The sequence below is a fragment of the Dendropsophus ebraccatus genome, chromosome 1 (genome assembly GCF_027789765.1).
Source record: "Dendropsophus ebraccatus isolate aDenEbr1 chromosome 1, aDenEbr1.pat, whole genome shotgun sequence".
Taxonomy (NCBI): domain Eukaryota; kingdom Metazoa; phylum Chordata; class Amphibia; order Anura; family Hylidae; genus Dendropsophus; species Dendropsophus ebraccatus.
The window spans coordinates 32,548,207-32,574,136 of NC_091454.1; the positions used below are offsets into that span (position 1 = coordinate 32,548,207).

The following is a 25,930-nucleotide window of genomic DNA, read 5'->3' on the forward strand; positions in this document are numbered from 1 at the left end:
CTGAGCTGTCATTGGTTGCTATGGGCAACAACAAGGGAGGAAAGACTATTACCATAAGACACAACAATAAATCTTTCCAACGTATAATATACTATAAGCAGCAATAGAACAGTATTACAACTAATGTGAGGAAAAGGGAGATAGGCACATCCCCATGATGTAACTCTTAACCAGAATAACTTATACCAATACCATAGATCAGTACACTACAGCTGTTCTACCATACAACTTATTGCATTGCATGTGCAGAGTTTGGACATGGTAATCTGTATTCACTATTTATACCGTCAGAAAATGACAAATATGACAAATATTCACATTACGTAAGAGACCGGTCGTTCCGTGACCTGTTCCGTGAAACGACCAGTCTCTGAAAAGATCTTTCTGGCCGCAGTGTTCTGAAGCCGGCCAGAGCTGCTCGCTTCATTGTGTGAACTGACAGGTCTTTCTGCAGCCGCAATTCACTGAATTGCGGCTGCAGAAAAGTGACATGTCAGTTTTTGGCGGCACCACATGGGATCCGGGCCGGAACATATACTAGGTGTATACGCTCCAGCCGGGATCCCATAAAGGAATAGGCAGTGTTTCACACCGTACGAAGTACAGCCATTGTTGCCGATGACAACAACGGCTGTACTTTTTACACTGTGTGAACATAGCCTAATAGTTAAAACACATTTAAAACATATTCTGCTGCTCTAGGCTTAACAGAAATGAAGAAATATGATTTAAAGCAGAAAAACGGACACGTCTTGAGAAAACTTAGTGACTTTTAAGAATATTGTGGCCATGCTCTGCAAGAGGTCACTGTAAAGGATTGCTTGACAGTCCTCTCTGTTCACATTTTGATACATGGAACACTGTTGATTACTATATATGCAGCAGGTGAAGAGGAATTATTATCTTCTCTGTCCTGTCAGGATTTCATCTGCTTTTTATTCTAAAATCTTGGCCCAAATCATATAGAGCTATTTATGTCACAAAGCTCAGCTTCCCTCTAATATAAAACAGTAACAGCTACATAATGCAGTGTTTTTGTTTTTTCTTGGTATAGCATTGTACAACAAAACATTACTGCCATAACTTCTGTATTATATAATCTGCTGGCAATTATTATTATTGATATATTAATAATATATTAAAGCCAGAAAGAAAATTTTTACATTTCATTCAGTAAGTAATGTTTCAGATAAAAAATAAATAAATTAGTAAATTACTAATATTTCTTATAAACAGAAAATTAACGGTACATGAAGCATTAAAGGATCATGTTTTCATATTGAATGTTGATATGTTATTATAGTACAATATTGGGACTTACATTGTTTGGATCAGTCAGTAATTCCCCCTCAGATGAGGCGTCTTGACATAAATCCTTCAACTGAGGAAAATGTAAAGGCTGCACAATACTGAAATCTTGTGGCTCCGGGGCTGGGGGTAAATGAGTTTGGTAACTCTGCCCCTGGGATCCTGGAGGAACCATCCTCACCTCCATGTATTTTAAGGTCCCGTCAGTGTTCAGGTACAGAGCTGGCTGATACTGGTCTGTGTAGGGTTTGGATTGGGATCCACCAAGAATACAACAACTACTGGTGTAATCATAGCTGTCCTTCCTCAGACATCTCACCAATAATATCATGAAGGTGACAAGTGACACTAAGCTGATGGCCACCAGGGAAATGATTAAATACAGAGTCATATCTGATGGGGGTTTGGAATTGGTCAGGAAGTCCCCAGATTTGGGTCTTTCCACTACAACCTCATCCGCTATACTGACCAGTACAGTCACTGTGGTGGATAATGGAGGATTCCCCTGATCACTGATGGAGATGACAAGTTGTTGCTCCATGTTCTCGCTTTCCTGTAATCCTCGCACAGTCCTCACCTCTCCTGTGTGTTTAGACACTTGAAATGATGAATAATTGATGGGGTCAATGAGAGTAAAGAGCAGCCAGGCATTGTGACCAGAGTCCAGATCCACTGCCGACAGTTTGGTCACCAGATATCCGGCACTTGTAGACTTTGGGATCCTCTCTTGGACAATGAGGTCCTCAGAGTGCTCTGGATACAGCAGAGTGGGGGGATTGTCATTTCTATCCAGAATGAAGATAAAGACGGGAACAGTGGAAGATAACTGCGGAGACCCTGAGTCTTCTACCTTTATGGTGATCTGTAATACCTGGATCTGCTCATAGTCAAAGGAACGCTGAGCGTATATATTCCCATCATTAGAATGGATGTAAACATAGGAGGATACAGAGGAACCGTCAATCTGACTCTCCACTATGGAGTAGACCAGATCAGAATTAACCCCCTCATCTAGGTCAGTAGCAGATACTGTACATAGAAGAGTCCCCGGGTCACTGTTCTCCATAATGAAAGCATTATAAGTAGCCTGTGTGAACACTGGAGCATTATCATTAATATCTGACACCCTGAGGGTGACGCTTGTCTTACTGTATAGAGGAGGAGACCCTAAATCTGAGGCTGTCAGCTCTATAGTGTATTGGGGGGTTTCCTCTCTATCCAGATTCCCATCTGTGACCAATGCATAACGGGTTTTCAAGTGTTTAATTGTAAAAGGCACATTTGGTGATAAGTCTAGCTTTATTTCTCCATTTTTCCCAGAATCCTCATCTCTCACATTAATAAAACCTACAACATCTCCAAATGGAGAATTTTCTGCAATGTTTTTGACCACTGAAGTAAATGTAATTTCAGGGCGATTATCATTCACATCTTCTATTTCCACATGAACTATACAGTTTCCCCTTAATTTTGGAAATCCTTTGTCTTCTGCCTTAACAGATAGTTCATACAAATTGTGATTTTCATAATCCACCGATCCCTTAATATCAATTTCCCCATTTCGTTCATTTAGAGAAAATATTTCTCTAGCAGATTTAGATGTGTGATCATCAAAGGAAAACTGTATCTCCCCATTTGCTCCGTCATCCTGATCTGATGCATTCAGTGTTAATATCACAGTCTTCAATGGCAGATTCTCCCTAATACTGATCTTATATACCGACTGATTGAAGACTGGAGGATTATCATTAATATCTAATACAACTATTGTTATTCTGCAGGTCCCTGATCTGGCTGGTTCTCCTCCATCTATAGCTGTGAGAATCAGGTTATGTTCTGCTTTCTCTTCTCTATCTAAAACCTTTTCTAGTATCAGCTGAGGGATGAGCGTTCCATCCTTACGATTTTTCACAGACAAAGAGAAATAAGGATTTGTATTCAGTGTATACTGGCTGACACCATTCACACCGACATCTAAATCCTCTGCAATCTCTAAAGGGAACTGAGCCCCAGGACCTGCAAATATTTCTGTGATCTCTATAATACGATCATTAGATGAGAATGTAGGAGAATTATCATTAATATCCAGAATCTCTATTTCTAGAGTGAAAATCTCCACAGGATTCTCAGCCACAACCTCTATCTGCAGTAAACAGCGGGGACTAGATCCACACAGACTCTCCCTATCAATCCTCTCCCTCACAGCCAACCCTCCATTTCCCTGATTTATACTGAAATATTTCTGGTATTGTTCAGACCTCAGATGTATCCTGCGCTGAGAGAGCTCGGCACGTTTTATCCCCAGATCCTGAGCTACATTTCCTACCAATGTCCCCGGCTCAGACTCCTCAACAATAGAATAACGCAGCTGCCCAGAGACCCAGCCCCAGCTACAAAGGAGAAAGCAGCAGACTACTTGCCATTTCCAGCACTGACAAAAGCCTCTGATGTCCATATCTTATAGGATTCTCTTGGTATTTGATGTCATGTAGATCCAGTGTAATCCAAGATGCATGAGGGTCATAAATTTATCTGTCCATATTCCCAAAAAATATAATCCATCTGAAGCAAATCCACATCCACAGGGCTCTCATCGGAGCAGCAGCTCTTCTTTGTGTGAGAGAAACGATGGGAGGGTGAATCACTGAGCCAGGGGGAGGAGAGCGCACAGCTGACATGAGCACATTCTACAGTATTACTGAAATAAAGGACTGGACAAGTCTACCCTCTACTGGCCAATACTGAGAATGCAGGAAATATAGACAAGAAAATAAAAATAATAATACTTAAGAATAGATGTGTATTCTAACATTTTATTATAGCAGTATATAAGCAGATAGACAGAGATAGATAGAATAGATAGATAGATAGATAGATAGATAGATAGATAGATAGATAGATAGGAGATAGATAGATAGATAGCATTGATTCTATGATCTTGGTCAACAAATATCTAATCAGCTGTTTCTCATTTATAGAGACTAAACACAATGACAGGTCATAATATTTCTATTCCCATCTATCCCTTTTACTTCTTTACTGAGAATTAAGGTGCATTCCATTATAAACTCAATATTTGCATGAAGATTCACTCTGAATTACTGTGGAAATAAAATGTAATAATAATAAATGACTACAAATGCTCTTAAAGTTATAACACCTGTGTTGAGGCTCTATTACATGTACCAAGCTATTGTATAAAAGAGCGGCAATCCTGTAGATCCACACTTATTTATAGAGCATGTTACACATTTTGGTAACCGTGAGGGGAGGCATACATGAACAGGGGAGATGTGCTGGAGGTGACTGGTGAGTTTTTGACTGTCCATGACATCCTGATTGACAGATGAATGAACAATAGCTTGTGTCAGCTGATCACTGCATCTATTAGAGAGATAGATACTGGTAGATACTGGCCTATTAAAGCTGATATTTATCCTGTGCAATATAGCCTTAGTTCCAAGTCTGCTTCTATCTCCAGACCAAAAAAGATACAGTACAGAACACATGGTTAAAAACACACAGCTGGTGTATATTAAAGTGCCAAACAGAACGTCACCTGATTTATTTTTATTAGTTAAAACCAGATTCCAAGCTTTTAATCACAGATAGTTTTTTTTCCCCAATATTTCCTGTACGTGATTATAAGGCTTCCTGTTTTGGATGATTGACACTTTTAGATATATGCTTTAAAGTAACCAGATAAACTATAGGAACCTGTAGTCTGTTTTTTCCCCATAACATCTATGTAAAGGGTTCTCCGTACACCCTGCTCGACCGATGGGTGGGCTGGTGGAGCTTGTGGGGGTGTGATGAGGTGGGGAGGAGGCGTCGCCTCCTCCCGCGCCTCATTTATCATGATTTACGCTTGCTCACAGGCGCAAATCATGATGCAGATCTACACCTGCTGGAAGCAGGTGCAGAGTTGGTACACTGACGCCCGGTGTGGGATTTGGGTGCCCGGCCGGATTCACTTGGAGGCATACGCCTCTTAGACAATCCTGCTGCGAAAAAGGGGCGGGGCTTAATATAAGTAAATCGCCCCCTAGGTGTATACACTCCGTACGGGATTGCCTCAGGCTGCAGCACTACGTAAGTGCCGCAGGAATCATGGCCCTTGTAACAACGGGCGATTTCCACGGCACTTACTTAGTGTGAACATAGCCTTATAATATATGTGTTATATTTCTCTGTTCAGTTTGTGATTATAATAAGGTAACTGCTGGAAAGAGTTCTCTACAGTCTATTATAAACCTAAGTGGTCAGTGTGATAACTGTGCATATTGTATAAGCCATGGCACTAACCTCAAGGTCTCTCAACCTCTATACCTATGCCTTAGTAAAAAGGAAGAATAATGTTTTACTGTTATATCATAATCACCGACTATATAAAAGCATAACTACAAATCAATATCCTATATTATTCAAATGTCCAGTCCTTGAAACAAAATACTTCAAAATTAAATCAAGTATTTGCACTAAGAAAATAAACATAAATGTACGGTTTGATTAGGTCTGTAACAGCTCAACATGTCCTTTGATACAGGTGATCATGATGCTGCTTAGAGACATAGCATAGTATACAAAAGACAGCTGAAAATTAATATAATGACCCTGAAGACTATTCTTAAGAATCATTCAGCGATTTTACTGATTTCAGACTAAAAGGAAGAAAAAACTATATTGAAAAAATATCCCATACTCGAAAACAAAAATTCACTTATCATGACTGTTAATATATACTTCTAAAAGGCAAAACTTGAAATTTCTCTGTCCTGAAAAAAAGACAATAATCATCTTAGTACTATTATAGGCCTACCAAAAACTGAAGTCATTGGGGACCCTAATGCAGAAGAACCAAACGGCCCCATACAAGCTCTAAAAGCCAAAACCTATGCATCAGCAATAGATTAATCATTTTTATATTAAAATTATATAAAAATAACTCAAATATTTAAGTACAAAATAATAATTTCACATTCATTACATCTAAACAGGATGAGTTAATATACCATACTATTTCCACTTACATTGTTGGGATCAGTCAGTGATTCCCCCTCAGATGAGGCGTCTTGACATAAATCCTTTAACTGAGGAAAATGTAAAGGCTGCACAATACTGAAATCTTGTGGCTCCGGGGCTGGGGGTAAATTAGTTTGGTAACTCTGCCCCTGGGGTCCTGGAGGAACCATCCTCACCTCCATGTATTTTAAGGTCCCGTCAGTGTTCAGGTACAGAGCTGGCTGATACTGGTCTGTGTAGGGTTTGGATTGGGATCCACCAAGAATACAACAACTACTGGTGTAATCATAGCTGTCCTTCCTCAGACATCTCACCAATAATATCATGAAGGTGACCAGTGACACTAAGCTGATGGCCACCAGGGAAATGATTAAATACAGAGTCATATCTGAGGGGGGTTTGGAATTGGTCAGGAAGTCCCCAGATTTGGGTCTTTCCACTACAACCTCATCTGCTATACTGACCAGTACAGTCACTGTGGTGGATAATGGAGGATTCCCCTGATCACTGATAGAGATGACAAGTTGTTGCTCCATGTTCTGGCTTTCCTGTAATCCTCGCACAGTCCTCACCTCTCCTGTGTGTTTAGACACTTGAAATGATGAATAATTGATGGGGTCAATGAGAGTAAAGAGCAGCCAGGCATTGTGACCAGAGTCCAGATCCACTGCCGACAGTTTGGTCACCAGATATCCGGCACTTGTAGACTTTGGGATCCTCTCTTGGACAATGAGGTCCTCAGAGTGCTCTGGATACAGCAGAGTGGGGGGATTGTCATTTCTATCCAGAATGAAGATAAAGACGGGAACAGTGGAAGATAATGGCGGAGACCCTGAGTCTTCTACCTTTATGGTGATCTGTAATACCTGGATCTGCTCATAGTCAAAGGAACGCTGAGCGTATATATTCCCATCATTAGAATGGATGTAAACATAGGAGGATACAGAGGAGCCGTCAATCTGACTCTCCACTATGGAGTAGACCAGATCAGAATTAACCCCCTCATCTAGGTCAGTAGCAGATACTGTACATAGAAGAGTCCCCGGGTCACTGTTCTCCATAATGAAAGCATTATAAGTAGCCTGTGTGAACACTGGAGCATTATCATTAATATCTGACACCCTGAGGGTGACGCTTGTTTTACTGTATAGAGGAGGAGACCCTAAATCCGAGGCTGTCAGCTCTATAGTGTATTGGGGGGTTTCCTCTCTATCCAGATTCCCATCTGTGACCAATGCATAGCGGTTTTTAAGAGATCTAATTGTAAAAGGCACATTTGGTGACAAGTCCAGTTTAATCTCTCCATTTCTCCCAGAATCCTCATCTCTCACATTAATAAGCCCAACAACATCTCCATAAGGAGAATTTTCCAGAATGTCTTTAGCCACTGAAGTAAATGTAATTTCAGGGCGATTATCATTGACATCCTCTATTTCTACATGAACTATACAGTTTCCCCTTAATTTTGGAAATCCTTTGTCTTCTGCCTTTATTGATAATTCATAGAAATTCTTATTTTCATAATCCACCAGTCCATCCATATAAATTTCCCCATTTTTTTCATTTAAAGAAAATATTTCTCTAGCAGATTTAGATGTGTGATCATCAAAGGAAAACTGTATCTCCCCATTTGCTCCGTCATCCTGATCTGATGCATTCAGTATTAATATCACAGTCTTCAATGGCAGATTCTCCCTAATACTGATCTTATATAGTGACTGATTGAAGACTGGAGGATTATCATTAATATCTAATACAACTATTGTTATTCTGCAGGTCCCTGATCTGGCCGGTTCTCCTCCATCTATAGCTGTGAGAATCAGGTTATGTTCTGCTTTCTCTTCTCTATCTAAAACCTTTTCTAGTATCAGCTGAGGGATGAGCGTTCCATCCTTACGATTCTTCACAGACAAAGAGAAATAAGGATTTGTATTCAGTGTATACTGACTGACACCATTCACACCGACATCTAAATCCTTTGCAATCTCTAAAGGGAACTGAGTACCAGGACTTGTTACTAATTCTGTGATCTCTATAATACGATGAATAGAAGAGAATGTGGGAGAATTATCATTAATATCCAGAATCTCTATTTCTAGAGTGAAAAGCTCCACAGGATTCTCAGCCACAACCTCTATCTGCAGTAAGCAGCGGGGACTAGATCCACACAGACTCTCCCTATCAATCCTCTCCCTCACAGCCAACCCTCCATTTCCCTGATTTATACTGAAATATTTCTGGTATTGTTCAGACCTCAGATGTATCCTGCGCTGAGAGAGCTCGGCACGTTTTATCCCCTGATCCTGAGCTACATTTCCTACCAATGTCCCCGGCTCAGACTCCTCAACAATAGAATAACCCAGCTGCCCAGAGACCCAGCCCCAGCTACAAAGGAGAAAGCAGCAGACTACTTGCCATTTCCAGCACTGACAAAAGCCTCTGATGTCCATATCTTATAGGATTCTCTTGGTATTTGATGTCATGTAGATCCAGTGTAATCCAAGATGCATGAGGGTCATGAATTTATCTGTCCATATTCCTAAAAAATATAACCCAGCTGTAGCAAATCCACATCCACAGGGCTCTCATCGGAGCAGCAGCTCTTCTTTGTGTGAGAGAAACGATGGGAGGGTGAATCACTGAGCCAGGGGGAGGAGAGCGCACAGCTGACATGAGCACATTCTCCAGTATTACTGAAATAATGGACTGGACAAGTCTACCCTCTACTGGCCAATACTGAGAATGCAGCAAAAATAGTGTATAGAAAAAAAAAGGATACAAATATAGGAAAAATAGATGTGTATTTTTACTTTTTTTTTATTAGTTCAGCAGGATACAAGTTGCTATATGTATATATATATATATATATATATATATATATATATATATATATAAATATATTTTTTTTTCCGGGTATTTTCTAACATCGGATCCATTAGCATCTATTTTGAAAATAGCCAGATTCAGAAACAAACCACTGATCAGCTGTTTCCTATTAATATAGCGATTGAAAGCAATGAAATACCATCATATTTCGTTTAACCATATTTCTCTAACTTCTTTACACATAATAAAAATATATTAAAGTATGAACTCAATTTTTTCCTGAAAATTACCTCTCTGTGTTACTGAGATAATAAAATGTTATTAGGGTTAAATTGCCTTTGAAAACATGACGCCTGTGCGAGGGCTCTATTACATGTACCAATCTTTTGTGTAAATGAGTGACAATCTGGTAGATCTACATTTATTTATAGAGTATATTACATTTCTGCTTCTACCTCAAGGTTACAGTATAGTACAAATGGTTAAAGAAAAAGCCAGCTGGGGTATATTGAGACTTTAAATGTGTCACCTGATATTTATTTATAAGTAGAAAACAGATTTCAAATTTTTGATGTTTTTTTTTTTTACATTATTTTCTTTACATAATTATGGGGTGTTCTGTTTTAGACAACTAACACTTTTAGCTGTAGAATAGCCTGATGGACTATAGAAACCTTTAATTTGGACATTGCTCATTAACCACTATGTAAAGGATCTGTGTATGCATGTAATCACTGATAGATCACTGTAAAGGGGGGGGGGGTTGCAGGGAGGAAGAGGAGATTAGCTGTCACCATCACCTTTATTTCATGCTAGGATCCTGTGTTATTTGCCTCAGGATTGTAAATAGGGAGGTCACCTTTACTCTGTATCTGGGGAATTTGGGCCCAAAGTCAAGGACACTTGGTCTGGCAGCAGTGGTGTTGCCCACCAACTAGGTCACCAACTAGTGTTGTGGTGATGGTGGTCGGCACACAGTGGCTTGTTATATATCATAGGGGCCCACTTGAAACAGGTAGCCATGAAGCAGCAAGTGGTCTTCTACAGTTTGATCAGCTGAAAACCCCCCTACCCTGAGACCCCCCTGCCCGCCCATCGGAGGAGGGGGGGGATACAGCAGGCATACACCAAGGGGAAGGGGTTATTCTGTGCCCTCTTACTAGTGTATGAAAATTCATAAATGTCCCCCAGTGAGTGTATTCTAGACATAGGACATAGACAGGTCTAACCTCTGATTAATTTACTGTATATCTGAAATATAAGCAATGCCCACAATGACTTCTTTAGGAGAGTGTTATGAGCATGTTTTTTGACCTTTGGTGGCTCATTGTGTGAAGGAGGAGAATCCTGCTGTCTTCCTGTACTATCTATCATTAGTTTTATAATAGAGGTGTTACATTTTACTCTGAGCCTTATGTGTAGATAATAAGACGACTCCTGGGGGGTGTTTTATACAGAACACAAATTGTCAGTCTAAATAAATATATATTACTATCATAAATTATTTTAACGTCCAGTTCTTCAAAGAAAACACATAAAAATAAAAACCAGTGCTAAGAAATCAGGTTTGACTAAAAGAGCTCAACAGCAAAAAAAAAGTCCCTTGATACAGGTGATCTTGATGTTGCTTAGTAACATTACGTAGTATAAAAACATTAGTATAAAGACAATTGAGTCTATTGTCAAGATTCATGCACCGAATAATTTTACTGATAAAAAAAATTATGTATATATATATATATATATATATATATATATATACGCAAAATATCCTATCGTCAAAAATACAATATATTAATCATCACTGCTATTTACTTGTAAAAAAAAAATGTTCTTATGTAAGGCCTATGAGAAACTGACGTCATTGGGTAAGTTCAAGCAGAAGGAACCGTGGGACCCATACATGTTTCAGAAGCCAAAACTTATATCAGAGGCAATGAGTACAAAACAATTCTATTATTTCATATTCATTGCATTTAAACAGGTCAACAGGTTAGTATCATATGTTATTTCAACTTACATTGTTGGGATCAGTCAATGATTCCCCCTCAGATGAGGCGTCTTGACATAAATCCTTTAACTGAGGGAAATGTAAAGGCTGCACAATACTGAAATCTTGTGGCTCCGGGGCCGGGGGTAAATGAGTTTGGTAACTCTGCCCTTGGGATCCTGGAGGAACCATCCTCACCTCCATGTATTTTAAGGTCCCGTCAGTGTTCAGGTACAGAGCTGGCTGATACTGGTCTGTGTAGGGTTTGGATTGGGATCCACCAAGAATACAACAACTACTAGTGTAATCATAGCTGTCCTTCCTCAGACATCTCACCAATAATATCATGAAGGTGACAAGTGACACTAAGCTGATGGCCACCAGGGAAATGATTAAATACAGAGTCATATCTGAGGGGGGTTTGGAATTGGTCAGGAAGTCCCCAGATTTGGGTCTTTCCACTACAACCTCATCTGCTATACTGACCAGTACAGTCACTGTGGTGGATAATGGAGGATTCCCCTGATCACTGATAGAGATGACAAGTTGTTGCTCCATGTTCTCGCTTTCCTGTAATCCTCGCACAGTCCTCACCTCTCCTGTGTGCTTAGACACTTGAAATGATGAATAATTGATGGGGTCAATGAGAGTAAAGAGCAGCCAGGCATTGTGACCAGAGTCCAGATCCACTGCCGACAGTTTGGTCACCAGGTATCCGGCACTTGTAGACTTTGGGATCCTCTCTTGGACAATGAGGTCCTCAGAGTGCTCTGGATACAGCAGAGTGGGGGGATTGTCATTTCTATCCAGAATAAAGATAAAGACGGGAACAGTGGAAGATAACTGCGGAGACCCTGAGTCTTCTACCTTTATGGTGATCTGTAACACCTGGATCTGCTCATAGTCAAAGGAACGCTGAGCGTATATATTCCCATCATTAGAATGGATGTAAACAAAGGAGGATACAGAGGAGCCATCAATCTGACTCTCAACTATGGAGTAGACCAGATCAGAATTAACCCCCTCATCTAGGTCAGTAGCAGATACTGTACATAGAAGAGTCCCCGGGTCACTGTTCTCCATAATGAAAGCATTATAAGTAGCCTGTGTGAACACTGGAGCATTATCATTAATATCTGACACCCTGAGGGTGACGCTTGTTTTACTGTATAGAGGAGGAGACCCTAAATCCGAGGCTGTCAGCTCTATAGTGTATTGGGGGGTTTCCTCTCTATCCAGGTTCCCATCTACAACCAGAGAATAACGATTTCTGAGCTGTTTGATTTTAAAAGGCACATTTGGTGATAAGTCCAGTTTTATTTCTCCATTTTTCCCAGAATCCTCATCTCTCACATTAATGAATCCAATAACTTCACCAGATACAGAATTTTCTGGAATATCATTAGCCACAGTGGGAAATGTAATTTCAGGGCGATTGTCATTCACATCCTCTATTTCCACTTGAACTATACAGTCTCCCTGTAATTTGGGAAATCCTTTGTCTTCTGCATTAACAGACAATTCATAAAAGCTTTGTTCTTCAAAATCCAAAACTTTACTAATATAAATTTCCCCATTTTGCTCATTTAGAGAAAACATTTCTCTGGCAGATTCATATGTGTGACCATCAAAGTAATACTGAATTTCTCCATTTGCTCCGTCATCCTGATCTGATGCATTCAGTGTTAATATCACAGTCTTCAATGGCAGATTCTCACTAATACTGATCTTATATAGTGACTGATTGAAGACTGGAGGATTATCATTAATATCTAATACAACTATTGTTATTCTGCAGGTCCCTGATCTGGCTGGTTCTCCTCCATCTATAGCTGTGAGAATCAGGTTATGTTCTGCTTTTTCTTCTCTATCTAAAACCTTTTCTAGTATCAGCTGAGGGATGAGCGTTCCATCCTTACGATTCTTCACAGACAAAGAGAAATAAGGATTTGTATTCAGTGTATACTGACTGACACCATTCACACCGACATCTAAATCCTTTGCAATCTCTAAGGCAAATCGTGCACCAGGACCTGCAAATATTTCTGTTATTTCTATTATGTGATTATTAGAGGAAAATGTGGGAGAATTATCATTAATATCCAGAATCTCTATTTCTAGAGTGAAAAGCTCTGCAGGATTCTCAGCCACAACCTCTATCTGCAGTAAACAGCGGGGACTAGATCCACACAGACTCTCCCTATCAATCCTCTCCCTCACAGCCAACCCTCCATTTCCCTGATTTATACTGAAATATTTCTGGTATTGTTCAGACCTCAGATGTATCCTGCGCTGAGAGAGCTCGGCACGTTTTATCCCCAGATCCTGAGCTACATTTCCTACCAATGTCCCCGGCTCAGACTCCTCAACAATAGAATAACGCAGCTGCCCAGAGACCCAGCCCCAGCTACAAAGGAGAAAGCAGCAGACTACTTGCCATTTCCAGCACTGACAAAAGCCTCTGATGTCCATATCTTATAGGATTCTCTTGGTATTTGATGTCATGTAGATCCAGTGTAATCCAAGATGCATGAGGGTGATGTATTCACAGTTCTACCCCAGAAAAAAATCAGTAAATCCAGGGAGAAATAACATCCACAGGGCTCTCATCGGAGCAGCAGCTCTTCTTTGTGTGAGAGAAACGATGGGAGGGTGAATCACTGAGCCAGGGGGAGGAGAGCGCACAGCTGACATGAGCACATTCTACAGTATTACTGAAATAATGGACTGGACAAGTCTACCCTCTACTGGCCAATACTGAGAATGCAACAAAAAAAGAGAGCAGCAAAGTAGAGTAAAACCATTTGAAGGATCCACTCTAGGATTTTATTTAACTATATAACTGTATTATTTTTGTTACCAACTGTATGTGATGTAAAAAAAAAAATCTAAAAATTTATAAAATGAAATGTTTTTTTTACAGATACACTTATATACAATTTTGAAACCACTGACATCTTTACTTACTATTAACGTAAATTTCTTTAATATTTTGTAGTATAGTAAGATATGAACCCAGTAAAATGTACATTATTTATGTAGAAATATATATTTTTAATGGTATAAACTGTAAACAAATACCCTGTAAAAGCTTCTATGTGGCCAAACAAGTAAAGAAAACAGTCAATCCCAGTTGATGAATTGCTAATGATAATTATGTAATGAAAGGTGCAAGTGTGAAATGTCCTGCGGAAGTGATGGATTTCAGCAGCTGATAAGTACTGGAAGACGTGAGATTTTTAAATAGAAGTAATTTACTAAATTGCATCACTTTCTTGCACCAGTTGAGATAAAAAAAAATTCTTAAAAAAAAAATATATATATATTTTCTCAGAAGTACCCCTTTAGGTGGCTGTAAAAAATATACAGAGATTGTTTCTGTGTGCCCACCTTGCACTGTAATTGAGATATATGAAGGCTTATTAAATAAATCCAACCAATAAGATCAGTATTTATTGTTGGGGCCTGCTCGGGCTATGTAAAATGGATCTAAAGCAAGAACTCCAGGTCAGTCAATAAGCTTTTAATTTGGCTGGATTTTACCTGTTTGGCTTAAGACTGGTGGTGGAACTAGTGAGAACTGTGAGACTGAATTCAGCGCCCGACTTTTGCCACCATGAAGGGACCCCCTACTATTACAGACTGCTGCAAAGCTGCTATCAGTTGCTTCCAACCCAGCTTTTTAAAGATTGTGCAATGGCTGCTAATAAACTATGGAACAACCTCTATAACCTGTCACCTGCTGTTCAGAGGTTATTACAGAGCTGCTACCAAACTGGCTAAGCCAAGACTGTTACAGAGCTGATGTCAGTTGCCAAGTCTGTTCTTTGATAGCCTTGGTTCAGTTACTACTAGCCCTTTATGAGATGCTGTAGAACTACTCTTGGAGACTGTGGCCGAGCCTGAGGTAGACTGCCACAGGGCTGTTCAATGACTAGAAGTTTACTGTTGAGTTGTTATTGGATAACTTCAAGAACTGCAATTCATAATTGCCAGTAGGTATACGCTTAACCAAATATTTTTTTTCAACATCAACATTTTTCCAAGGTTCGTTGCTGACAGTAGGTAGCTGCAGTAAGGCCTGCATTGTGTGTCCACTGGGTGGGGGGGCGGGTACATCCTAGACAATCTCAACCCATCAAAATGGTATCTCACCCCTTAGAAATGGAGGCCTTTCAGAAACCTATTGGGGCACAAGGTTTATTTGGTTGGTACAAGTAGAGCTTCTGCAGTGGTCAAGGTCTAAATGGGAAGAGAATTTAGCCCTTTATGCTGCAAAAGGAGTGAAACTTACTGCCTTCAAGGTTACTTATTCAAATAGTTATGGCTATGTCTGTCAAGGTCTACATATTACACAATGAAAAGCCAAATGTAAATTGGGACAATAACAGTTAATAGTGTAACAGGTATACATTTCAGACACAGCACGCCATTTCAAGCTATGTGCACTTCCTTATGGCCCTGATAGTACACTGCAATATATGCCTTACATACATACAGTATAAAATCCTAACAGACTGGCTAATAAATAGCACAGACTTAAACATGTCTACTTCCTCCTCTATTATTATTTTATTTATGATGCTGCAGCTGCTCATTAGTGTCTCTTGGTTAAATATTTTTTCAAAGCAGCAAAAGAGTTGTATAGTTACTGTTTAGCATTAAAAAAGGAAAAATTTTTCTAGGTTACAAAGGATATTGTAGCTACACAGAAAGAGAACTAGTTTCATCAAGGTAGGCCCAAAGACCCATCTGTCATTTTAGAAAAGAGCAATCTTATAAATGAAAGAAAGAAAGCAAGGGCCTTGTGTCAGATTTGGCATTGGGACCCAAAAGCTTAAAGTTATCCTCTAAAACATGGCACATAATGAAATGTTATTACAAAGCACTTTATGTCATTAGGCTATGTCAAACTAAGTAAAAATTATGACCATCTACGCGGACAGTGAGGAGTTATGGCAAAAAATAATCTTCATGATCAATTGCAGCCGTCATTGTGAAAAGACAGTAGCAAAATCCCATTATTTGAAAAGAGCCTAAAGGTGAACATTAAAGCTACTAGGATACAGAATATGTTTTTCTAAAACAATCCACTATATTTAGTATTTTTTTTTTTTTATTACTGGTGTACTCCTAGGCAAAAAATACAAATACAACCTCTAATCGCTAAAAGTTTTGCAACTCCCAAGTATTAATAAATTTGAAAAAATCACAATATCTAATGGTTTTACTAAAATCAGTGCATAATGTATAATCACATAATAATATATGAGACATTTAGATTTTGCACCTAAAATAATGAATGTTATGACATTAGAATTATGGGACTTACATTGTTTGGATCAGTCAGTGATTCCCCCACAGATGAGGCTTCTTGACATAAATCCTTTAACTGAGGGAAATGTAAAGGCTGCACAATACTGAAATCTTGTGGCTCCGGGGCTGGGGGTAAATGAGTTTGGTAACTCTGCCCCTGGGATCCTGGAGGAACCATCCTCACCTCCATGTATTTTAAGGTCCCGTCAGTGTTCAGGTACAGAGCTGGCTGATACTGGTCTGTGTAGGGTTTGGATTGGGATCCACCAAGAATACAACAACTACTGGTGTAATCATAGCTGTCCTTCCTCAGACATCTCACCAATAATATCATGAAGGTGACAAGTGACACTAAGCTGATGGCCACCAGGGAAATGATTAAATACAGAGTCATATCTGATGGGGGTTTGGAATTGGGCAGGAAGTCCCCAGATTTGGGTCTTTCCACTATAACCTCATCTGCTATACTGACCAGTACAGTCACTGTGGTGGATAATGGAGGATTCCCCTGATCACTGATAGAGATGACAAGTTGTTGCTCCATGTTCTCGCTTTCCTGTAATCCTCGCACAGTCCTCACCTCTCCTGTGTGTTTAGACACTTGAAATGATGAATAATTGATGGGGTCAATGAGAGTAAAGAGCAGCCAGGCATTGTGACCAGAGTCCAGATCCACGGCCGACAGTTTGGTCACCAGATATCCGGCACTTGTAGACTTTGGGATCCTCTCTTGGACAATGAGGTCCTCAGAGTGCTCTGGATACAGCAGAGTGGGGGGATTGTCATTTCTATCCAGAATGAAGATAAAGACGGGAACAGTGGAAGATAACTGCGGAGACCCTGAGTCTTCTACCTTTATGGTGATCTGTAACACCTGGATCTGCTCATAGTCAAAGGAACGCTGAGCGTATATATTCCCATCATTAGAATGGATGTAAACATAGGAGGATACAGAGGAGCCATCAATCTGACTCTCCACTATGGAGTAGACCAGATCAGAATTAACCCCTTCATCTGGGTCAGTAGCAGATACTGTACATAGAAGAGTCCCTGGGTCACTGTTCTCCATAATGAAAGCATTATAAGTAGCCTGTGTGAACACTGGAGCATTATCATTAATATCTGACACCCTGAGGGTGACGCTTGTCTTACTGTATAGAGGAGGAGACCCTAAATCCGAGGCTGTCAGCTCTATAGTGTATTGGGGGGTTTCCTCTCTATCCAGGTTCCCATCTACAACCAAAGAATAACGATTTTTGAGCTGTTTGATTTTAAAAGGCACATTTGATGATAAGTCCAGTTTTATCTCTCCATTTTTTCCAGAATCCTCATCTCTCACATTAATAAAGCCAATAACTTCACCAGACAATGCATTTTCTGAAATATCTTTAGCTACTAAGGTAAATGTAATTTCAGGGCGATTGTCATTGACATCTTCTATATCCACATGAACTACACATTTCCCCTTTAGCTTGGGAAATCCTTTGTCTGTTGCTTTTATTGATAATTCATAAAAATTTAGATTTTCATAATCCACCAATCCATTAATGTAAATCTCCCCATTTTGTTCATTTAGAGAAAATATTTCCTTAGCAGATTCAGATGTGTGACCATCAAAGGAAAACTGTATCTCCCCATTTGCTCTGTCATCCTGATCTGATGCATTCAGTGTTAATATCACAGTCTTCAATGGCAGATTCTCCCTTATACTGATCTTATATAGTGACTGATTGAAGACTGGAGGATTATCATTAATATCTAATACAACTATTGTTATTCTGCAGGTCCCTGATCTGGCTGGTTCTCCTCCATCTATAGCTGTGAGAATCAGGTTATGTTCTGCTTTTTCTTCTCTATCTAAAACCTTTTCTAGTATCAGCTGAGGGATGAGCGTTCCATCCTTACGATTCTTCACAGACAAAGAGAAATAAGGATTTGTATTCAGTGTATACTGACTGACACCATTCACACCAACATCTAAATCTTTTGCAATCTCTAAAGCAAACTCAGTACCAGGATTTTCTAATAATTCTGTGATCTCTATTATATGATCATTAGATGAGAATGTAGGAGAATTATCATTAATATCCAGAATCTCTATTTCTAGAGTGAAAATCTCCACAGGATTCTCAGCCACAACCTCTATCTGCAGTAAACAGCGGGGACTAGATCCACACAGACTCTCCCTATCAATCCTCTCCCTCACAGCCAACCCTCCATTTCCCTGATTTATACTGAAATATTTCTGGTATTGTTCAGATCTCAGATGTATCCTGCGCTGAGAGAGCTCGGCACGTTTTATCCCCAGATCCTGAGCTACATTTCCTACCAATGTCCCCGTCTCAGACTCCTCAACAATAGAATAACGCAGCTGCCCAGAGACCCAGCCCCAGCTACAAAGGAGAAAGCAGCAGACTACTTGCCATTTCCAGCACTGACAAAAGCCTCTGATGTCCATATCTTATAGGATTCTCTTGGTATTTGATGTCATGTAGATCCAGTGTAATCCAAGATGCATGAGGGTGATGTATTCACAGTTCTACCCCAGAAAAAAATCAGTAAATCCAAGGAGAAATAACATCCACAGGGCTCTCATCGGAGCAGCAGCTCTTCTTTGTGTGAGAGAAACGATGGGAGGGTGAATCACTGAGCCAGGGGGAGGAGAGCGCACAGCTGACATGAGCACATTCTACAGTATTACTGAAATAAAGAATTGGACAAGTCTACCCTCTACTGGCCAACAGTGAGAATGCAGCAAAAAAAGGAGAGCAGCAAAGTAGAAAAAAAACCTTTTATATAACTGTATAACTATATTATTTTTGTTACCAACTGTATGTAAAGTAAAAAAAAAATCTTAATATTCATAAAAGGAATCGTTCTTTTACAGATACTCTCAGTACAATTTTAAAACTACTGACATCTTTACCTACTATTAATATAAATTTCATTAATATTGTGTAGTATAGTAACATATGAACCCAGTAAAATGTATATTATTTATGTAGAAATATATATTTTTAATGGTATAAACTGTAAAGAAATACCCTATAAAAGCTACTATGCGGCCAAACAAGTAAAGAGAACAGTCAATCCCAGATGATGACTTGCTAATGATAATTGTGTAATGAAAGGTGGAAGTGTGAAATGTTGGACTAGTATTTATGCTTGAATATATATTTGTAGAGGGTGGGGTAGGACTGGAAACAGCCAGGAGGTTGTGCCACAGTGCACTTAGGATTGGTTAGTGTGAGCCCCCTATCAAATGTTTTGTCTCTTTAAGTCTTCAGGAAATACCCACGTTTATAAAGATCCAAGATCCTGCATCCTGTGAACAGGTAAGGCTATGAACCCCTAAGAGATGAGTGTCTGACAATGGAGGAATTAAAGGGGTATTCCAGAGAAAATTAAAGTTATACAAATTTGTAAATGAATTCTATTTAAAAAAAAAATCTGCTGTATATCCTGTGGAAGTGATGGATTTCAGCAGCTGGTAAGTACAGATTTTTTAAATAAAAGTGAGATTTTTTAAATAAAAGTAATTTACAAACTTGTATCACTTTCTTATACCAGTTGAGATAAAAAAAAATTCTTAAAAAATATATATTTATATGTTCTCTGTAGTACCCCTTTAGGTGGCTGCAAAAATTATACAGAGATTGTTTCTGTGTGCCCGCCTTGCAATGTAATTGAGATATGTGAAGGCTTATTAAATAAACCCAATCTATAAGATCAGTATTTATTATTGGGGCCTGCTCGGGCCACGTAAAATGGATCTACAGCAAGAACTCCATGTCAGTCAATAAGCTTTAAATTTGGCTGGATTTTACTTGTTTGGCACAAGATTGGTGGCAGAACTAGCACTGTGGGACTGAATTCAGCGCCCAACTTTTGCCACCGTGAAGGGACCCCTTGCTACACACTGCTGCAAAGCTGCTATCAGTTGCTTCCAACCCGGCTCTTTAAAGATTGTGGTATGGCTGCTAACAAACTATGGAACAACCTCTATAACCTGTCACCTGCTGTTCAGAGGTTATTACAGAGCTGCTACTAAACTGGCTAAGTCGAGACTGTTACAGAGCTGATGTCAGTTGCCAAGTCTGTTCTTTGATGGAATCTTACAGAGCTACAATTGAGATATTACTAGCTTCTAACTTCTAACTAACTATTCAGAAGTTTCCTGTTAAGTGTACTTTAACACCTAACAACTCGCAGAGGAAATCTCGCTTTGAGTTTAGCAGAAAGGTCCGCTACGAGCCGAGGTCCTGGCAGGTCCCTTTGACTACATACTTGCAGCGGTCTTGTAGCCGCCCCCTTAACCCCTTCATTCGCTCCCGCCCGGCTCCCGCTCTCTGTAAGCATTATCTCTCCAATCAGTGGCTGCGGTTGGGCAATACACTGATTGGCTGGGTGGGAGAGCAGGACGCTGGGACCCATGCAGGAGAGAGGTAATGTACACAAGAATGGGAGCCGGGCGGGAGCCGATGAAGGGGTTAAGGGGCGGCTGCATTACATACTCGCAGCGGTCTGTCAGACCGCTGCGAGTATGTAGTCGGAGGTCGTTAGGTGTGAACGTACCCTAAGATGGTATTCAGTTACTACAAGAACAGTCATTCATAATTGCCAGGAAAAATACACTTAACCAAATATTTTTTCAACATCTTGACAAAGTAAAAGGTCTATTGCTGACAGGTAGTAGGTAGCTTAAGTAAGGGCCTGCATCGAGTGTTCACTGTGGGGTGAACACTAAACATCCTGGACAATCTCAACTCCTAGAAATGGTATTCCACCCCTTAGAAATGGAGGTGGGCTGCCTCTCCGAAACCTATTAGAGCGCAAGGTTTATTTGGTAGGTACAAGTAGATCTTCTGCAGCCAAAAGCCAAATGTAAATTGGGACAATAACCGATCCCCCCTCCTTTATTTCTATTGTGTTAAAACTTAATTGTAATAGGTATAAATTTCAGACACACCAAGCTATTTGCACTTCATTATGGCCCTGATAGTACACTACTATATATGCCTGACACACATATAAAAAAGCAGGGATTTAAACATGTCTACATCCTCCTCCATTAATATTTTATTTATGATGCTGCTCAGGGTCGGCGTCAGCACAGGGCTTACCCAGGGCCCCAGTCCTTCCAGGGGCCCGGTGTTCTCATGTTCAGCCTGCTCACTGTAGTGTAGGGTGAGTGCTGAACATCAGAAGACACATGAGATGGAGAAGGACCTGCCAGCAAAGAGAGAGAGACATAAAGGACCTGATCACATGACTGACAGGTCCTCCATACTACAGTATGGCCCGGCAGAGAGGAAGATGGAGAAGACTGAACTGTAAGTGCTGTGTGTATGTGTGTGTCAGTCAGTGTGTGTCAGTCAGTAATGTGTGCCAGTCAGTGTGTGTCAGTCAGTAATGTGTGCCACTCAGAAAGTGTGTGTGTGTGTGTGTCGGTACTGTGTGTCAGCCAGTAATGATTGTCAACCAGTAAATAGGTGTGTCAGTAATGTGTGTTTGTTTATGTTAGTGGTGTCTCAACAGCATAGTGCATAGTGGATGGATGAGGGGCCTGCTGAGGCTCTGTCGTTTGAGCCGGCCCTGATGCTGCTCATTAGTGGCTCTTGGTTAAATATTTTTTATAGCAGCACAGGAGGAGTATAGTTACTGTTTAGCAGAAAACTTAAAAAAAAAAAAAAAGTAATACTTTTCTATGTTACAAAGCATATTGTACTGTACCTACACAGGAAAATAACTAGTTTCATCATGGTAGGCTCAAAGACCCCTCTGTCATATCAGAAGACAGCAATCTCATAAATGGCAGAAGGAAAGCAAGGGCCTTGTGTCAGATTTGGCATCGGGGCCAAGGAACTCAAATTTATCCCCTAAAACATTGTACATAATAAAATGTAATCACAAAGCACTTTGCATCATTAGGCTATTTTAAAGTAAGTTAAAATGACGATCGTCATTGACAGTAGTGAATGATGATCATGATCATTTGCAGCCGTCATTGTGAAAAGACAGCCGCAAAATCCGGGTAATGGAAAAGAGTCTAAAGGTCAACATTAAAGCTACTAGGGTACAAAATATGTCCATCTAAAATAATCTACTATATTTAGTACTTTTTTTTTTTCTTACTGTGGTACTCCTAAGCAACAAGTACAAATACAGCCTCTGATCACCAAAAGTTTAGCAACTCCCAAGGATGATTAAATTTGTTAAAATAACAATATTGGCTATGTTCACACAACATCAAAAATAAAAAAAAAGGTGGCCGATTTTGATATTTAAACAACGTCCGTTTTTGCCGATTTAACTGACTGCAATTGCAATGCATTGAAGTCAATGGGAAGACGGACGTCCAATTCACACAATGCATTGAATAACAGACGTTTTTACCGCGGATGTCAAAATAATTAACATGATCAATATTTTTGGACTTCTTTTGCAAATAGCGGACGTTTTTTATTAGTTGTTCACACAGTTTTTCTTTTTTCACCGTTCTTTCTCAGTTTTGACTATTAAATTTAATGGACTTTTCAATTAAGCCACACCCAAAGTCCAATTAGTAACCCCAAACTAGAATAATGTACCAACAGCCGTCATTGCAGGGGAGGGGAGGCCAGGCTGCTAAAAGATGTCCATTATTTTAGTTTGTTATTAGTACGTAATCTATAATGACATAATAATATATTGGCCAACATTTAGATTTTGCACCTAATATATTTAATGTTATGACATTAAAATTATGGGACTTACATTGTTACGATCAGTCAGTGATTCCCCCTCAGATGAGGCGTCTTGACATAAATCCTTTAACTGAGGAAAATGTAAAGGCTGCACAATACTGAAATCTTGTGGCTCCGGGGCTGGGGGTAAATGAGTTTGGTAACTCTGCCCCTGGGATCCTGGAGGAACCATCCTCACCTCCATGTATTTTAAGGTCCCGTCGGTGTTCAGGTACAGAGCTGGCTGATACTGGTCTGTGTAGGGTTTGGATTGGGATCCACCAAGAATACAACAACTACTGGTATAATCATAGCTGTCCTTCCTCAGACATCTCACCAATAATATCATGAAGGTGACAAGTGACACTAAGCTGATGGCCACCAGGGAAATGATTAAATACAGAGTCATATCTGATGGGGGTTTGGAATTGGTCAGGAAGTCCCCAGATTTGGGTCTTTCCACTACAACCTCATCTGCTATACTGACCAGTATAGTCACTGTGGTGGATAATGGAGGATTCCCCTGATCACTGATAGAGATGACAAGTTGGTGCTCCATGTTCTCGCTTTCCTGTAATCCTCGCACAGTCCTCACCTCTCCTGTGTGTTTAGACACTTGAAATGATGAATAATTGATGGGGTCAATGAGAGTAAAGAGCAGCCAGGCATTGTGACCAGAGTCCAGATCCACTGCCGACAGTTTGGTAACCAGATATCCGGCACTTGTAGACTTTGGGATCCTCTCTTGAACAATGAGGTCCTCAGAGTGCTCTGGATACAGCAGAGTGGGGGGATTGTCATTTCTATCCAGAATGAAGATAAAGACGGGAACAGTGGAAGATAACTGCGGAGACCCTGAGTCTTCTACCTTTATGGTGATCTGTAATACCTGGATCTGCTCATAGTCAAAGGAACGCTGAGCGTATATATTCCCATCATTAGAATGGATGTAAACAAAGGAGGATACAGAGGAGCCGTCAATCTGACTCTCCACTATGGAGTAGACCAGATCAGAATTAACCCCCTCATCTAGGTCAGTAGCAGATACTGTACATAGAAGAGTCCCCGGGTCACTGTTCTCCATAATGAAAGCATTATAAGTAGCCTGTGTGAACACTGGAGCATTATCATTAATATCTGACACCCTGAGGGTGACACTTGTCTTACTGTATAGAGGAGGAGACCCTAAATCCGAGGCTGTCAGCTCTATAGTGTATTGGGGGGTTTCCTCTCTATCCAGATTCCCATCTGTGACCAATGCATAACGGTTCTGATTGGATCTTACTTTAAAAGGCACATTTGGTGATAAGTCCAGTTTTATTTCTCCATTCTTTCCAGAATCCTCATCTTTCACATTTATAAATCCGACAACTGTTCCTATCTGTGAATTTTCGGGGATATTATTAGTTACTGTGGAAAAAGTGATTTCTGGGGAATTATCATTGACATCCTCTACCTCTACATGAACTATACAGTTCCCCTCTAATTTCGGAAATCCTTTGTCTGAAGCTTTAATTGATAATTCATAAAAATTTGATTCTTCAAAATCCACCAATCCATTGATATAAATTTCCCCATTTTGTTCATTTAAACCAAATAATCTTTTGGCAGATTTGAATGTGTGGCCATCAAAGGAAAACTGTATCTCCCCATTTGCTCCGTCATCCTGATCTGATGCATTCAGTGTTAATATCACAGTCTTCAATGGCAGATTCTCCCTAATACTGATCTTATATAGTGACTGATTGAAGACTGGAGGATTATCATTAATATCTAATACAACTATTGTTATCCTGCAGGTCCCTGATCTGGCTGGTTCTCCTCCATCTATAGCTGTGAGAATCAGGTTATGTTCTGCTTTTTCTTCTCTATCTAAAACCTTTTCTAGTATCAGCTGAGGGATGAGCGTTCCATCTTTATGCGTCTTTACAGACAAAGAGAAATAAGGATTTGTATTCAGTGTATACTGACTGACACCATTCACACCGGCATCTAAATCCTCAGCAATCTCTAAAGCAAATCGAGCACCAGGACCTGCAAATATTTCTGTAATTTGTAATAAATGATTAAGCGTTGAAAATGTGGGAGAATTATCATTAATATCCAGAATCTCTATTTCTAGAGTGAAAAGCTCTGCAGGATTCTCAGCCACAACCTCTATCTGCAGTAAACAGCGGGGACTAGATCCACACAGACTCTCCCTATCAATCCTCTCCCTCACAGCCAACCCTCCATTTCCCTGATTTATACTGAAATATTTCTGGTATTGTTCAGATCTCAGATGTATCCTGCGCTGAGAGAGCTCGGTACGTTTTATCCCCAGATCCTGAGCTACATTTCCTACCAATGTCCCCGGCTCAGACTCCTCAACAATAGAATAACGCAGCTGCCCAGAGACCCAGCCCCAGCTACAAAGGAGAAAGCAGCAGACTACTTGCCATTTCCAGCACTGACAAAAGCCTCTGATGTCCATATCTTATAGGATTCTCTTGGTATTTGATTTCATGTAGATCCAGTGTAATCCAAGATGCATGAGGGTGATGTATGCACAGTTCTACCCCAGAAAAAATCAGTAAATCCAAGGAGAAATAACATCCACAGGGCTCTCATCGGAGCAGCAGCTCTTCTTTGTGTGAGAGAAACGATGGGAGGGTGAATCACTGAGCCAGGGGGAGGAGAGCGCACAGCTGACATGAGCACATTCTACAGTATTACTGAGATGAAGGACTGGACAAGTCTACCC

At 40.0% G+C, this 25,930-nt stretch overlaps 4 protein-coding genes and 1 pseudogene across 4 annotated transcripts in view; all 5 read right to left on the reverse strand.

Annotated features, from left to right (window-relative positions):
* LOC138791484 (protocadherin gamma-C5-like) overlaps positions 1-25,930 on the reverse strand; it is a 196,689-nt gene that overhangs the window by 156,611 nt on the left and 14,148 nt on the right. The window lies entirely within an intron of this gene.
* LOC138771052 (protocadherin gamma-C5-like) lies at positions 6,312-8,896 on the reverse strand. Its single transcript, XM_069950485.1, has one exon. It carries the CDS (start codon positions 8,778-8,780, stop codon positions 6,312-6,314), a length of 2,469 nt encoding a protein of 822 aa, XP_069806586.1. The 5' UTR covers positions 8,781-8,896.
* On the reverse strand, positions 11,168-13,687 carry LOC138771062 (protocadherin gamma-C5-like). The gene has a single exon (XM_069950497.1). It carries the CDS (start codon positions 13,616-13,618, stop codon positions 11,168-11,170), a length of 2,451 nt encoding a protein of 816 aa, XP_069806598.1. The 5' UTR covers positions 13,619-13,687.
* LOC138771067 (protocadherin gamma-C5-like) lies at positions 16,452-19,049 on the reverse strand. Its single transcript, XM_069950508.1, has one exon. It carries the CDS (start codon positions 18,918-18,920, stop codon positions 16,452-16,454), a length of 2,469 nt encoding a protein of 822 aa, XP_069806609.1. The 5' UTR covers positions 18,921-19,049.
* On the reverse strand, positions 23,192-25,810 carry LOC138771074 (protocadherin gamma-C5 pseudogene; annotated as a pseudogene).